The sequence below is a fragment of the Doryrhamphus excisus genome, linkage group LG4 (assembly GCF_037039965.1).
Source record: "Doryrhamphus excisus strain RoL-2023G ecotype Guam linkage group LG4, RoL_Dexc_Guam_v1.1, whole genome shotgun sequence".
Lineage (NCBI taxonomy): Eukaryota > Metazoa > Chordata > Actinopteri > Syngnathiformes > Syngnathidae > Doryrhamphus > Doryrhamphus excisus.
Genome location: NC_136360.1, coordinates 1,058,861 through 1,076,850, shown reverse-complemented (window position 1 = coordinate 1,076,850; position 17,990 = coordinate 1,058,861). Strand labels below are relative to the sequence as shown.

The window sequence follows — 17,990 nt, the reverse complement described above, 5'->3', positions numbered from 1 at the left end:
CCAATGTGATCATAAAAAAGGCATGCGGTCTCTCTTGGACTGTGTGTGTGTGAGTAAGACAGGAAGCGAATGTATACACAAAAATGGAATTTATATACATTTTTCATAACATGTACTGGATATTCTACCAGTTTTTATTGGGGTGCAGGTATAAACGGGTAGGTTAGGGCAGTTTTTACATTGGAAAAATCTTGTGGCACACCACTAACCAAAAATGTTCCAAAATGTCACCACGACCTCACACGTGCATCAATAAGTCTATGGGAGGAACAAGGTAGGTGTTGCCACACGGACCAATATTACATTGCTATGCCAGTCTTTACACCACAGACACTCCACAGTAGCCATGTTTTTACATCACCACTTTTTCTCTTTCCTAATGACCTTTCAGGAAACAATGGTATCCTTAGAAAGGAATATTCCAATCTCTTGTCTACATGCGCCGTGAAAATCAACCAGAATAGTCAATAGGGCATGCCCAGTAAAACGTAAACATCAACATCACATGATACCGACTTACCCGAGTTTTTCTTTCACTTGTTGGAATAACTCCGTATTGCCAGTTTTTCATCTGTCCAGTCTTGAAATTTAGTTTTTAAATCAAAAACAAACTTTGCTTAGCAGTCCAATGCCGATTGCTGGCCTCCATTTTTAAAAGTGAAGAACGTCTGGATCTGCGTGTTACGTCATATCTGAGCATGCGCTGAAAGAACGCACCCGGGATCAATTTAAACAGGAAAAGATCAAATTCAATCTTGCTAATATTTTATAATTAAACTCAGGACATGTTTTATATAGATATATATTTTCTTTTTTAATAAAACTGGACTTGTGAATGGCGTATAGAAGGGTTTAGATTCTGTTCCACAGATGGCGCTAATGCACACGAAAGCTGCTTGCCAACCGCCAATAAACAACAGAAGAAGAAAAACACCACAAAGAAGAAGAACGCACCCTGACAACTTTCCGTTTGAGCGGGTACAAGATACCTCAATCGGATTGGTTAAAGGAATATTCCATCCCTGTTCAATTCTTTCCGTTTGAGCAAATAAACCAAATGCAATTGGAATATTTGGGTCCATATATTCATGGCTATTGACATAATATTTGCAAATGATGATTAATAAATATTAATTATAAAAAGTGATATTGGATAATTCCTAACGGCACACCTGACGGTTCCTCAAGGTACACTAGTGTGCCGCGGCACAGTGGTTGAAAATGACTGGGTTAGGGTGCGGATACGTGGAGAAGGCAAAGACAAAACAACATAATTAGTGTGGTAATTTAACTCAAAAAAAATGTAATTTGGGGATCTTTTGTAGGGAGCTGAAAAACTGGCTTTACTTGCCTCAACAATGGCGAGTAAAACCTGGCGTCCTGGAAAACAAGAGCAGAGAATATTTCTCTTTGTGTGTGTGTGTGTGTGTGTGTGTGTGTGTATGTGTTTTACCACCGCCAACTCGCATCCCTAAGACAGCAGGCATGCGTATGCATTGAATCTCGAATATCAATGAACCACACGTGCTCTCACACACACACACACACACACACACACACACACACACTAGGACCTCAGAGGTCAGACAGTGAGTCAATCATCTAACCCGTTGCAATGACATAGAAAAAAATGAGTATGTTTATGTGTTTGTGTGGCATGCATCTTGTGTGTGTGTGTGTGTGTGTGTGTGTGTGTGTGTGTGTGCTGAGAGAAGGGTGCCGGCAGCTGTCAGAGGCTAGGAGCAGCAGACACTAATGAAGCAGATGAATAGTGCAAAAACTCCCAAATAAAAACAGGACAGTTGACATTTTTCATCTGTCAAAAGCAGAAGATGCATGAAAATACGTTGGGGTCTTGTTTAACCCTTTGCCTCCCCTTGTGTCTGTCGGTGGCTGATTTCTTCTTCTTTTTTTTTTTTTCTTTTCTTTTCTTCCAGTGTCTGGTTTCCAAATGCATCTCTTTTTTTGTCTTAGTATATTTTCTGGTAAACATTCACCAGCCCTCACTCGCAAACATGCACTCTCGTTATACAGAATCAAAAGGCAGACACAGTCCGTACTGAGGGAGTAAAAAAAAAAAAAAATGTTTTTCCAAGTCTTTAAATTGAACTTTTACAGCAAGTCGTCAGCATGTTCACTCCTGAAAAATACATTTTATTTTTTTTCCTTGTCTGCTTTGCCGTCAAATTTTGCCATTTTGCCATCTAAAATCACAAATACTTCAACTTTCTGATGTAGTTCATCTTCAAACAGCTAAAATAATACATAAAGCTAAAATTAACCAATTCGCTAAAAATATCATTTAATACTTCTCTACAAGAGAGGAGAAATATGATCTCAGGGAAGAAGTACATTTGAAACACTAACATAAGTTGGCCAGAAATATTTCAATATTGTAACAAAGCAAAATTGGTTCTCAATCAGAAATCACTCCACACTCTTTATTGCTCTCTGGTTCTACCATATCTTACTTATTGTGTGGAAATATGGGCTAATAACTATAAAAGCAATCTTCACTCGCTAAATGTACTGCAAAAAAAGGCCAGTAAGGATAATTCATAATGCCGCCTACAGAGAACATACTAACTCCTTATTTCTAAAATCACAAATACTTCAACTTGTTGATATAGTTCATCTTCAAACAGCTAAAATAATACATAAGGCTAAAAATAACCAATTAGCTAAAAATGTCATCCAATACTTCTCTACAAGAGAGGAGAAATATGATCTCAGGGAAGAAGTACATTTGAAACACTTCTATGCTAGGACTACGTTATGCTAGCCATAGCATTTCAGTATGTGGAATCAAACTATGGAATGGATTGAGTAAGGAAATCAAACAATGCACAACGATGAGCCAATTCAAGAAACAATACAAGCAGTTGATGTTTGCTAAATACAAGGATGAAGAGTCTTGAACCAGTCATGATGTGCTATATATATCACTATATTGACACGCACTATGGTACCCATTATGGCATTGGATGGTGTACGAGGTGCATTATTAAAAATAAATAAATAAATAAATAAAAACCTTAAACTGTATTACGGAAAGCAGGAAGTGAACAAATGCAACAGTTACTGATTGTAAAAGTACCAGGTGGAGGTGTAGGATAACAAAAAAATGGACTTGTAGCAACTTGCAACTGTAGCCAACATCACTCCCGTCCTCCCAGCATGCTTTGCGGTGCTTGCCAAGGTTTCATGTTTGGACTTAAGGTTGTTTATTATGAGCAAAATCAAGAAACAATACAAATACAAGGATGAAGAGTCTTGAACCAGTCATGATGTGCTATATATATCACTATATTGACACTTACTATGGTACCCATTATGGCATTGGATGCTCATATCACCTTGTACTTCGGTACGAGGTACATTATTAAAAAAAAAACAAAAAAAACTAAAACTGTATTGTGGAAAGCAGGAAGTGAACAAATGTAACAGTTAGTGATTGTAAAAGTACCAGATGGAGGGGTAGGATTTAATAAGCTTTGCTTCTTCCTACTCCTTTTGGACATGTGGAACTGTGAACTGATTATGTGATGCATTCAATTGTAATCTGATGCATGTTCAAATGAAATAAAACCATTACCTTTTTTTTTTTTTTTTTTTTTCCAGTGACTAGACGGTGATTACTTTAGTTTAATTGAAAATGGAAGCTATCCTTTGACATTTGGATTTAAATGTCTCACACCGGACTGTGGATTGAATCCCTAGACGTTTATTTTTTAATTGGGAGTTTGATATTGATAAAGGTCATTTGTTAAGAGTTTGTGCCTATTTAATGTATCGTAAAAGGATATGATTATTGTGTATACTGACTTTGAGAAGGTACACACAAAATGTTCAGTACTTTGCAAGTTATTACCTGTTTTGGAAAAGAGACAGTTGCCGGTTTGTGTCCGTACTACACACACACACACACACACACACACACACACACACAAGGGTGATAAATAACAGGAAAGACTGTGTTGTCACTTTGAAAACAAAGCTATTGTGTATTTTTTAGCAGGATAATCCATTAAAAAAATGATGTCTGTATCTTAACATTTATCCAAGCAGTATCAAAATTGAGGGCTGGGAAATCTGTTTATTCACCACTGCCCACTCGAAGAAAAGTAAAGAAGTCAGTGATCGCAGATTTTTCTGTTATTAGGAAAGCTGGAGAAATTCTTTACCTATTTCAACACAGCAGTAAAAGTCTCCTCTTCCCCTTCCCATGCTGTTACCATCCACATCTGCTTCCCCCCCCACCACCACCCCCCAACCCCCAACCCGCCCCGTCTGTGCTTGTGTGCATCTGGGCTCCAGGGGATGCAGTTTTCTCATTGCTCCAGCAAAATGAAAACGTCTGGCATCCCTGCAGCTCACCTCTGATGCCTTTTTCTTTCAAAGTCGTCCGTAGCTCACAGTGCGACAAAACGGACGGGCGGTTCTTTTTAATTGATTGTTATCGATTATTTTGTTATTGATGATTGTTCACAAACGATTTTCTTCCCGATAAAGCTGAAATGAATACAATGCCACTACACTACAACAACAAAACAACCGCTTTGCTGTCGTATTTGCTTTGATAAAATTAGACTTCTATTGATTGTCAGAAAGGGCGGCACGGTGTTCAAGTGGTTAGCGCGCAGACCTCACAGCTAGGAGACCAGGGTTCAATTCCACCCTCGGCCATCTCTGTGTGGAGTTTGCATGTTCTCCCCAGTGCATGCGTGGGTTTTCTCCGGGTACTCCGGTTTCCTCCCACATTCCAAAAACATGCTAGGTTAATTAGCGACTCCAAATTGTCCATAGGTATGAATGTGAGTGTGAATGGTTGTTTGTCTATATGTGCCCTGTGATTGGCTGGCCACCAGTCCAGGGTGTACCCCGCCTCTCTTGCCCGAAGACAGCTGGGATAGGCTCCATCACCCCCACGACAGTATCACTCGGATACTGTGAACATCCAGCAGCAACACAACATTTTGGCATGACTACTATTTTGATGAAAAATATACTGAACCAGGGCTGCACAGAGGTCGGGTGGTTAGCACACAGGCCTCACAGCTAGGAGGACCAGGGTTCGATTCCACCCTCGGCCATCTCTGTGTGGAGTTTACATGTTCTCCCCGTTGTTCTCCCCGTCTAGGGATTCTCCTCCCACATTCCAAAAACATGCTAGGTTAATTGGCGACTCCAAATTGTCCATAGGTATGAATGTGAGTGTGAATGGTTGTTTGTCTATATGTGCCCTGTGATTGGCTGGCCACCAGTCCAGGGTGTACCCCGCCTCTCGCCCCAAGACAGCTGGAATAGGCTCAAGAAAATGAATGATTGATTAATGTTCATGTTAAAGGTTAAATAACTGTTAATAGTTGTACTCCCTACCCGTGTGGAAGTGGTAAGTTTTTGGCTATTTAAGTTTAAAGGAAATAACTCGGAGGCTACCGTTTAGGTGGCTAGCTCTCTAGTTTGCGAGTTAGCATGTGTCTCAAGACCCTGCAGTTGCGCAATATGTTGTAAATAAAAAAGAGTATAAATGTGACTATAGTCGTGTTTTGTCATGTCTACAGGGCTCTAATAATGCTTTGTTCATTTTAATCTGAAAAAAATCATTTGTCTACCCACCAACTATATGTGCTTTCTTATGCCGTTTTATTATTATTATTATATTTATTTATTACTGATTGATTGATTTTCTTTATTCTTGATTTGTTTATTTATTTTATTTCTTATTTCTTATTTTATGTAGAAAAAAAAAGATATTTGAGAACAGTGGAATGTTTTATCAGAGCTTTTCTTGTAAAAAATCTGAACCAAAGCAAAGTTTATTAATTTTTCTGTTTTTAATAAATGCATTTTTTTTGTTTTTTTTTTTTGGAAAACCTGATGCGGCCCAGCCTCGCCCAGACCCTAGCTCCAGTGGCCCCCAGATAAATTGAGTTTGAGACCCCTGGTATACACTGTATCTTGTACCTTACCATGGCGGTATGACATGAATTATGTCATACATTAAAAAAAAGCTAAATAAATAAAAGCTATTAATTAAGCTATCCTAGACTTTTGCAACCTATTTCAACCTCCTCATAAATCTCATCACCTAATTTTATATCCTGATGTCTTCATGTCTTTTAGATGGCGGCCCTACAGAGTCCGTTCTATGGAGATAAGATGAACCTCTATTCTCTTTGTAAGAAGATAGAACAGTGCGACTACCCTCCTCTTCCCTCGGATCACTACTCAGAGGAGGTAAGTAATGTAGTATCACTCTCTTAGTACTTTTAATGCATATTAAAATCTTCAGTGAACACTCAAAATGATGATATTTTGAAACTTTATTGACCTTTTTAACATTGTCTGAAATCCATCCAAGTTTTTGAGCACAGTATATTTCTCTTTAATATCATTACTCTATGATGAAAAGGCCGGCATTGGCTTGGTTTGAAAAATGAAATGCTGCATATCAAAAGCATCTGGCTGTGCTACAGACTGAGGGGTGGGGGGGTGGGGGGGTGAAGCTAAATGAGCTTGAGTGTCGTGTTTCCCTAACTAAATGTTAAATTATCTGCCGTAATTCAGCAAAGCCTCATTCGTGCACATGTAATGCAGTCAGGCTGCGGTTAACAATGGCATGGTAGCTGCTGATTGCCTGTGACGTGTGTGTGTGTGTGTGTGTGTGTGTGTGTGTGTGTGCAGAGTTTCATATTTATTTATGTGCTAGCTGTGCATGTGTCATTTTGTTGGAAAAACATGATTAATTTTTCTCAAATCTCCATGCAAGTATATTCTTAAAAACCGACCGTGTTACATTTCGCCAATGATGCAGCATAAAGTGGCACTTTTGGGCATGGATTTTTTTAATCTCAAACATTTTTTCTTGACCGGTGAATTGAAGTTCTCTCCTCTCACTTGACCGCTTTGCCTCACTTGACTTTTATAAGCAGCAGGAAACCACAAGCTTCGCTTTGTATGAAGGCTAAAAAAAACATCTTATTAACACAAATAACATACCTTGTTTGCGCTTTGCCGTCTATTTAAACCAGGGGTCTCAAACTCAAAACAAAATTTACCTGGGGGCCACTGGAGCTAGGGTCTGGGCAAGGCTGGGCCGCATCAGGTTTTCTAAAAAAAAACAAAAAAAAAACGCATTTATTAAAAACAGAAAAATATACAAACTTTTTCGGTGCTTTGGTTCCGATTTTCTACAAGAAAAGCTCTGATAAAACATTCCACTGTTCTCAAATATCTTACTTTTTATGTTTCTGCACAAAATAAGATGAAAAATAAATAAACAAATCAAGAATAAAGAAAATCAATCAATCAGTAATAAATAAATAAATATAATAATAATAAAAAGTTAAGAAAGCACATATAGTTGGTGGGTAGACAAATGATTTTTTTCAGATTAAAATGAACAAAGCATTATTAGAGCCCTGTAGACATGACAAAACACGACTATAGTCACATTTATACTCTTTTTATTTACAACATATTGCGCAACTGCAGGGTCTTGAGACACATGCTAACTCGCAAACTAGAGAGCTAGCCACCTAAACGGTAGCCTTCAAGTTATTTCCTTTAAACTTAAATAGCCAAAAACTTACCACTTCCACACGGATAGGGAGGATAACTATTAACAGTTATTTAACCTTTAACATGAACATTAATCAAACGTAATAATTTTTTCTGGGTACATGATACCATACAGCATCCATATCAAACTTACGCGGGCCGCACTAACATTAAACTTTCATATCAAGGCGGGGGGCCTCAAACTAGTGTCCTGATATGATATATTATATATATATATATATATGATATTATGATATATTATATATATATTGGACTCAAACTAGTGTCCTGCGGGCCACATTTGGCCCGCGGGCCGCATGTTTAAGACCCCTGCCCTACATGTTGCTGACTCACATTCATTTTCTCATTGAGTCTAATTGTGTCGGCAAAATAACCTGCCATGGGGGGGGCCCAAAAAAAAATAAAAATTAGCAAGTACTAGCAATTTAATTTAAAGAAATACATAAATTGGCTTGAAATTGGACGAATAAAAGGCAGTTGTCAACCATGAAACATATTATATAATATATATATATATATATATATATATATATATATATATATATATATATTGGCCTCAAACTAGTGTCCTGTGGGCCGCATGTTTGAGACCCCTGATTTAAACCCTCCTGCATTGAATGCGATTGTATTGTTTGTTTGTTGCATTAATGCCATAATTATGGATGCTTTTTTTTTTTCAATTTCAGATATAAACTTAAAACACACACACACACACACACACACACTGATATGCAGGCAAGCAAGACGCTTATGGTGATTACCTGCCATCGTGTCTGCATGCAAGCGTCCACAGTGGGTAGTTTGAAGTTGCCGCACTAACTCCTGCCGAGTGCTTTTCATTACACTTTGGTGTTTACTTCATTAGGTTGACAAAGGCTAATTGCGTGGCGTTTCATGTCCTTTTGCACATGTGCGTTTTTTTTTTTATGTGCACGAGCCGTCGCACAAGCACGTATTTGTTACAGTAGCTCCCTCTTCGCACAAAAAACACACCCACCGCTCGGAGCTGGAAGCGTGCCCCACATGTCACCCCCCCATCCCGGAGAAAGGGAGACAAAGCGATAGAGCGAACGAATGATGGAGCACGAGACAGGCTGATGGAGATGAGGAGTGGGGGGGGGTTGCCTACAGCGCCTGTCTGGATGTAAACAATGCTCCTGAAGGATCGGCAGCAAACTGTCAGCTGCTCATCTTTGTTGTGTCATTTAACCATCTCTCCGTCTATGCTTTCCACCTCCCCCCTCCGCACCCGCTTTCCCCCTCCACCCGCCCGCCACCTGACACTTTCCACCACTCTCCCCCACCCCACTCGCCATGCAAAAGAAGCGCATGAATATTTTACATATCTGCATTTTTTTTTTTTTTTCTAAACCCCACCCAAATCTCCAATTCGGCGATACTAATTCTCACACTCTGCACCCACATACGCACACGAGAAGTCGTCCGGAGCCACTGCCGTGCAACAGCAGCCCAGGAAGTTGGCAGACAGTTACCATAGCGACCTCACATAGATGTGGTTTTTTTCCCCCTCTGCATCCTTTATTCTTCTTTTTTTTTTTTTTTTTTTTAATGATGGTGGTGGCTGTTCCGCATGTGAGCCTGTCTATCTGCTCCAATCAGCCGCTTTGCTTGGCTTAGTGTGTGAGTGCTGGCATGAAGTGGCTGTATGTGTGTGTGTGTGTGTGTGTGTGTGTGTGTGTGTGTGTGTGTGTGTGTGGATAAATGTGGACTTGGGTGAAATTCTGCTGCCCAACAAGCGATTAGTGCGCTCAGTCCAGTTACTTGTTGCTTTTTTTTTTTTTACCGCTTTAAAGGAGAGAGCTCATTAAAAGAAGAGTTTTCCTCTCTTGGACCGTTTTTTTATTCTTTTCACCGGAGCGGGAGTATAAGTCGCACAAGGCCAAAAATGCATGATTAGGTAGAAAAAAAACATACATAAGTATCTCTGAAGTATAAGTCGCACAAGGCCAAAAATGCATAATTAGGTAGAAAAAAAACATACATAAGTCACACAAGGCCAAAAATGCATAAATAGGTAGAAAAAAAACATACATAAGTCTCTCTGGAGTATAAGTCGCACAAGGCCAAAAATGCATAAATAGGTCGAAAAAACATACATAAGTATCTCTGAAGTATAAGTCACACAAGGCCAAAAATGCATAATTAGGTAGAAAAACACATACATAAGTCTCTCTGGAGTATAAGTCGCACAAGGCCAAAAATGCATAATCAGGTCGAAAAAAAACATACATAAGTCACACAAGGCCAAAAATGCATAAATAGGTAGAAAAAAAACATACATAAGTCTCTCTGGAGTATAAGTCGCACAAGGCCAAAAATGCATAATCAGGTAGAACAAAAAAACATACATAAGTCTCTCTGGAGTATAAGTCGCACAAGGCCAAAAATGCATAAATAGGTAGAAAAAAACATACATAAATCTCTCTGGAGTATAAGTCGCACAAGGCCAAAAATGCATAATCAGGTCGAAAAAAAACATACATAAGTCTCTCTGGAGTATAAGTTGCACAAGGCCAAAAATGCATAATTAGGTCGAAAAAAACATACATAAGTCGCACAAGGCCAAAAATGCATAATTAGGTTGAAAAAAACATACATAAGTCCCTCTGGAGTATAAGTCACACAAGGCCAAAAATGTATAATTAGGTAGAAAAAAAACATACATAAGTCTCTTTGGAGTATAAGTTGCACAAGGCCAAAAATGCATAATTAGGTTGAAAAAAAACATACATAAGTCTCTCTGGAGTATAAGTCGCACAAGGCCAAAAATGCATAATTAGGTAGAAAAAAAACATACATAAGTCTCTCTGGAGTATAAGTCGCACAAGGCCAAAAATGCATAATCAGGTAGAACAAAAAAACATACATAAGTCTGTCTGGAGTATAAGTCGCACAAGGCCAAAAATGCATAATTAGGTCGAAAAAAACATACATAAGTCTCTCTGGAGTATAAGTCGCACAAGGCCAAAAATGCATAATTAGGTCGAAAAAAACATACATAAGTCGCACAAGGCCAAAAATGCATAATTAGGTCGAAAAAAACATACATAAGTCCCTCTGGAGTATAAGTCGCACAAGGCCAAAAATGCATAATCAGGTAGAACAAAAAAACATACATAAGTCTCTCTGGAGTATAAGTCGCACAAGGCCAAAAATGCATAATTAGGTAGAAAAAAAACATACATAAGTCTCTCTGGAGTATAAGTCGCACAAGGCCAAAAATGCATAATCAGGTAGAACAAAAAAACATACATAAGTCTGTCTGGAGTATAAGTCGCACAAGGCCAAAAATGCATAATTAGGTCAAAAAAAACATACATAAGTCTCTCTGGAGTATAAGTCGCACAAGGCCAAAAATGCATAATTAGGTTGAAAAAAAACATACATAAGTCTCTCTGGAGTATAAGTCGCACAAGGCCAAAAATGCATAATCAGGTAGAACAAAAAAACATACATAAGTCTCTCTGGAGTATAAGTCGCACAAGGCCAAAAATGCATAAATAGGTCGAAAAAACATACATAAGTATCTCTGAAGTATAAGTCACACAAGGCCAAAAATGCATAATTAGGTAGAAAAACACATACATAAGTCTCTCTGGAGTATAAGTCGCACAAGGCCAAAAATGCATAATCAGGTCGAAAAAAAACATACATAAGTCACACAAGGCCAAAAATGCATAAATAGGTAGAAAAAAAACATACATAAGTCTCTCTGGAGTATAAGTCGCACAAGGCCAAAAATGCATAATCAGGTAGAACAAAAAAACATACATAAGTCTCTCTGGAGTATAAGTCGCACAAGGCCAAAAATGCATAAATAGGTAGAAAAAAACATACATAAATCTCTCTGGAGTATAAGTCGCACAAGGCCAAAAATGCATAATCAGGTCGAAAAAAAACATACATAAGTCTCTCTGGAGTATAAGTTGCACAAGGCCAAAAATGCATAATTAGGTCGAAAAAAACATACATAAGTCGCACAAGGCCAAAAATGCATAATTAGGTTGAAAAAAACATACATAAGTCCCTCTGGAGTATAAGTCACACAAGGCCAAAAATGTATAATTAGGTAGAAAAAAAACATACATAAGTCTCTTTGGAGTATAAGTTGCACAAGGCCAAAAATGCATAATTAGGTTGAAAAAAAACATACATAAGTCTCTCTGGAGTATAAGTCGCACAAGGCCAAAAATGCATAATTAGGTAGAAAAAAAACATACATAAGTCTCTCTGGAGTATAAGTCGCACAAGGCCAAAAATGCATAATCAGGTAGAACAAAAAAACATACATAAGTCTGTCTGGAGTATAAGTCGCACAAGGCCAAAAATGCATAATTAGGTCGAAAAAAACATACATAAGTCTCTCTGGAGTATAAGTCGCACAAGGCCAAAAATGCATAATTAGGTCGAAAAAAACATACATAAGTCGCACAAGGCCAAAAATGCATAATTAGGTCGAAAAAAACATACATAAGTCCCTCTGGAGTATAAGTCGCACAAGGCCAAAAATGCATAATCAGGTAGAACAAAAAAACATACATAAGTCTCTCTGGAGTATAAGTCGCACAAGGCCAAAAATGCATAATTAGGTAGAAAAAAAACATACATAAGTCTCTCTGGAGTATAAGTCGCACAAGGCCAAAAATGCATAATCAGGTAGAACAAAAAAACATACATAAGTCTGTCTGGAGTATAAGTCGCACAAGGCCAAAAATGCATAATTAGGTCAAAAAAAACATACATAAGTCTCTCTGGAGTATAAGTCGCACAAGGCCAAAAATGCATAATTAGGTTGAAAAAAAACATACATAAGTCTCTCTGGAGTATAAGTCGCACAAGGCCAAAAATGCATAATCAGGTAGAACAAAAAAACATACATAAGTCTCTCTGGAGTATAAGTCGCACAAGGCCAAAAATGCATAAATAGGTCGAAAAAACATACATAAGTATCTCTGAAGTATAAGTCACACAAGGCCAAAAATGCATAATTAGGTAGAAAAACACATACATAAGTCTCTCTGGAGTATAAGTCGCACAAGGCCAAAAATGCATAATCAGGTCGAAAAAAAACATACATAAGTCACACAAGGCCAAAAATGCATAAATAGGTAGAAAAAAAACATACATAAGTCTCTCTGGAGTATAAGTCGCACAAGGCCAAAAATGCATAATCAGGTAGAACAAAAAAACATACATAAGTCTCTCTGGAGTATAAGTCGCACAAGGCCAAAAATGCATAAATAGGTAGAAAAAAACATACATAAATCTCTCTGGAGTATAAGTCGCACAAGGCCAAAAATGCATAATCAGGTCGAAAAAAAACATACATAAGTCTCTCTGGAGTATAAGTTGCACAAGGCCAAAAATGCATAATTAGGTCGAAAAAAACATACATAAGTCGCACAAGGCCAAAAATGCATAATTAGGTTGAAAAAAACATACATAAGTCCCTCTGGAGTATAAGTCACACAAGGCCAAAAATGTATAATTAGGTAGAAAAAAAACATACATAAGTCTCTTTGGAGTATAAGTTGCACAAGGCCAAAAATGCATAATTAGGTTGAAAAAAAACATACATAAGTCTCTCTGGAGTATAAGTCGCACAAGGCCAAAAATGCATAATCAGGTAGAACAAAAAAACATACATAAGTCTGTCTGGAGTATAAGTCGCACAAGGCCAAAAATGCATAATTAGGTCGAAAAAAACATACATAAGTCTCTCTGGAGTATAAGTCGCACAAGGCCAAAAATGCATAATTAGGTCGAAAAAAACATACATAAGTCGCACAAGGCCAAAAATGCATAATTAGGTCGAAAAAAACATACATAAGTCCCTCTGGAGTATAAGTCGCACAAGGCCAAAAATGCATAATCAGGTAGAACAAAAAAACATACATAAGTCTCTCTGGAGTATAAGTCGCACAAGGCCAAAAATGCATAATTAGGTAGAAAAAAAACATACATAAGTCTCTCTGGAGTATAAGTCGCACAAGGCCAAAAATGCATAATCAGGTAGAACAAAAAAACATACATAAGTCTGTCTGGAGTATAAGTCGCACAAGGCCAAAAATGCATAATTAGGTCAAAAAAAACATACATAAGTCTCTCTGGAGTATAAGTCGCACAAGGCCAAAAATGCATAATTAGGTTGAAAAAAAACATACATAAGTCTCTCTGGAGTATAAGTCGCACAAGGCCAAAAATGCATAATCAGGTAGAACAAAAAAACATACATAAGTCTCTCTGGAGTATAAGTCGCACAAGGCCAAAAATGCATAATCAGGTAGAACAAAAAAACATACATAAGTCTCTCTGGAGTATAAGTCGCACAAGGCCAAAAATGCATAATCAGGTAGAACAAAAAAACATACATAAGTCTGTCTGGAGTATAAGTCGCACAAGGCGAGAACTCATTAAAAGAAGAGTTTTCCTCTCTTGGGCCGTTTTTTTATTCTTTTCACCGGAGCGGGACATTTCATTTCATTTCATTTCGAAACAGCACAGTCACTGCAACATCATTAATGGCATTATTTTGTTCCCCCTTTTTTATCCCCTTCCTACACCAACCCCCTCTCATCCTTTTCATCAGCTGAGGAACTTGGTAGATATGTGCATCAACCCCGACCCGGAGAAGAGGCCGGACATCACCTACGTGTACGACATCGCCAAACACATGCAGAACCTGACGCAGGGCAGCTAAGCCCGGAAAATACACAAACCATAGCTTGTACAAACACAACTCAATTTCCATGCTGGACGTGTACTACATCTATCTGCTTCTATGCAATTACTTAGTCCAGAGCTCGTTGTTGTGATAAGCGGGACAGCATTTGTAACATGTTGGGGTTTTTTTTTTCTAAAACGTGAGTAGCAGCCTAAATCCTTTTTGGCTCAAGGGGGGGGAAACATTGCCCACTAAACTCTCTTAATTAGAAATCACTGTTTATATTGGCGTTCTAATACTTTTTCTCTTTCATTTAGAGCCCCGACACTGTTTACATGTACGCAGGTTAAAAATGAAAGTAAATAATTGTGTAAAAGGTTTAATTTGCGATAACGGCACAACTGATAGAAGTGAGACGACGGAAGTGTTATGTTGCACTTTTTTACCCTGGTGCTAAGTCTTGGCAGGGTAATCATGTAATCAATCAATGAATGTAAGTCGTTCACAGAGGATGGAGTCGTAACGTGCAGGAAATAGGAGCAGTGCACGGGCAAATGTCTTCATCGGATGTTAGCGTGCATTGTCTTTGAAAAGTCAGCTTGAAGGAGTAGTAGAAACGATGACATAAAAGGTTCAGTTTGGACATATTATTTCTTAGCAAATGGGGGGTAAAAAAAAACAAACAAAAACATATGAGCCACCAGGAAGTTGGTGTTTATTGCTAAAATAGTGTTAACATTGCTGTGTACGTTTGCCGTGTGTTCCTTGTGAGGGGATCAAATGTCTTAGAGACAGACGATTCTTTCCGTTTGTAGATGATATTAAGTGTTATACAGAAACATGGCAGCAATTATGTACTGAAAAGAAGATGTTTTACCAGAATATCAAAAGAGTTACACTATGTGGTTAGGGTATATCATGAATACAATACCGAGGTCCTACAAAATTCTCATGAGAACAGGTTCTATCTTTCTGATTTCTGTTCACATTTAACATACCAAAGTTTTATTTACTGTCTGTTTTAGCGGCAATTAAATATATAAAATAGGTTTACAAGAGTGTGTCACAGCACTGACTATCATCTGCTTACTTTGTGGTGCTACCACACGGAAGGCGGAGGTTATATAAGGTCATGGTGACGCTTTATTTGCTTTTACATGGATTGTCTTTTAACCTACCGTATTTTCTGGACTATAAGTCGCTCGGAGTATAAGTCGCACAAGACCAAAAATGCATAATTAGGTAGAAAAAAAACATACATAAGTCGCACAAGGCCAAAAATGCATAATTAGGTAGAAAAAAACATACATAAGTCTCTCTGGAGTGTAAGTCGCACAAGACCAAAAATGCATAATTAGGTAGAAAAAAACTTACATAAGTCTCTCTGGAGTATAAGTCGCACAAGGCCAAAAATGCATAATTAGGTAGAAAAAAACATACATAAGTCTCTCTGGACTATAAGTCGCACAAGGCCAAAAATGCATAATTAGGTAGAAAAAAACATACATAAGTCTCTCTAGAGTGTAAGTCGCACAAGGCCAAAAATGCATAATTAGGTCGAAAAAAAACATACATAAGTCTCTCTGGAGTATAAGTCGCACAAGGCCAAAACTGCATAATTAGGTAGAAAAAAACAGACATAAGTCGCACAAGGCTAAATAATGCATAATTAGGTAGAAAAAAAACATACATAAGTCACACAAGGCCAAAAATGCATAATTGGGTAGAAAAAACCATACATAAGTCTCTCTGGAGTATAAGTCGCACAAGGCCAAAAATGCATAATTAGGTCGAAAAAAACATACATAAGTCTCTCTGGAGTATAAGTCGCACAAGGCCAAAAATGCATAATTAGGTCGAAAAAAACATACATAAGTCTCTCTGGAGTATAAGTCGCACAAGGCCAAAAATGCATAATTAGGTAGAAAAAAACATACATAAGTCTCTCTGGAGTATAAGTCGCACAAGGCCAAAACTGCATAATTAGGTAGAAAAAAACATACATAAGTCGCACAAGGCCAAAAATGCATAATTAGGTAGAAAAAAACATACATAAGTCTCTCTGGAGTATAAGTCGCACAAGGCCAAAAATGCATAATTAGGTAGAAAAAAAAACATACATAAGTCTCTCTGGAGTATAAGTCGCACAAGGCCAAAAATGCATAATTAGGTCGAAAAAAAAACATACATAAGTCTCTCTGGAATATAAGTCGCACAAGGCCAAAAATGCATAATTAGGTCGAAAAAAAACATACATAAGTCTCTCTGGAGTATAAGTTGCACAAGGCCAAAAATGCATAATTAGGTCGAAAAAAAACCATACATAAGTCTCTCTGGAATATAAGTCGCACAAGGCCAAAAATGCATAATTAGGTTGAAAAAAACATACATAAGTCTCTCTGGAGTATAATTCGCACAAGGCCAAAAATGCATAATTAGGTCGAAAAAAAAACATACATAAGTCTCTCTGGAGTATAAGTTGCACAAGGCCAAAAATGCATAATTAGGTAGAAAAAAAAACATACATAAGTCTCTATGGAGTATAAGTCACACAAGGCCAAAAATGCATAATTAGGTACAAAAAACATACATAAGTCGCATTGGAGTATAAGTCGCATTTTTTGCGGGTAATTTTTTTTTCCAAACCACTTGACCAAAACAGACATTACATCATCTTGGAATGCAAGTTCTAACAATAAAATAATAGAGAACAGGCTGAATAGATGTAAGAACACAAAAGTTACTCAGCTACACAAACAATAAACATGAACAGAAAAGGTGTCTAGTGTTTATGTAACATAAACAGTTATTTTTATTTATAAGTCGCTCTGGAGTATAAGTCGCAGGAACAGCCAACCTATGAAAAAAAAAAGTGCGACTTACAGTCCGGAAAATACGGTAATCGAATGAGTTGCGAACATGCTACATTTTATCTTGTTTCATTACCATCAAATACATCCGACAGCAGATATAATATTTAGTTTTTCATTTTTGTCCCTGTTTCTGTTTACTCCCAAACCTCCCCCCATCATAATCAACATTCAGTATCATTTGGTATTTATTGACTTCATTCACAATATTCAGTATTTTTATAATTTTTTTTCTAATCATGTTATTTTCAATGCCATGTAGAGCAAACAAAATATACAGCCGAACCGTTGTTTAAGTTATTTTTTTCTACATAAGAAATAACGGAAATCCAATTAATATGTTCCAGACAAAAAAATTAAAATATTACCAAAAAATGCATTTTATAGAGATAATTTTTTTTTACATGAAAAAAATTGTGAAATAATTCTAAATCTATATATTAATGGCATTGAAAAACAAAGTATGACTTATAGTCCGGGAAATACGGTAATTGAATGAGTTGCAAACATGCTACATTTTATCTTGTTTCATTACCATCAAATACATCCGACCGTAGATATAATATTTAGTTTTTCATTTTTGTCCTTGTTTCTGTTTACTCCCAACCCCCCCCCCCCCCCCCCCCCCCCCATCATAATAAACATTCAGTATCATTTGGTATTTATTGACTTCATTCACAATACTCATACAGCGGAACCTTTGTTTAAGTTATTTTTTTCTACATAAGAAATAACGGAAATCCAATTAATATGTTCCAGACATAAAAAAAATTTACAAAAAATGCATTTTATAGAGATTATTTTTTTTACATGAAAAAAATTGTGAAATAATTCTAAATATATATATATAT

At 37.3% G+C, this 17,990-nt stretch overlaps 1 protein-coding gene across 3 annotated transcripts in view; it reads left to right on the top strand.

Moving 5' to 3' along the window:
- The window catches only part of nek7 (NIMA-related kinase 7), an 89,388-nt gene extending 73,554 nt beyond the window's left edge, over window positions 1-15,834 (top strand). The window contains exons 9-11 of one of the 3 annotated variants that reach the window (XR_013627246.1): window positions 6,127-6,240; window positions 14,195-15,511; window positions 15,562-15,833. Coding sequence is in view for 2 of the 3 variants with exons in the window: in XM_058072363.2 (XP_057928346.1) it covers window positions 6,127-6,240; window positions 14,195-14,305 (225 nt within the window). In the remaining variant the exon portion in view is untranslated. Of the gene's footprint in view, window positions 1-6,126; window positions 6,241-7,081; window positions 7,615-14,194 lie in introns of those variants that run through there. The other 2 variants (XM_058072363.2, XM_078789954.1) reach the window with 2 other exon arrangements.
- The last annotated feature ends 2,156 nt before the right edge of the window (window positions 15,835-17,990 follow it).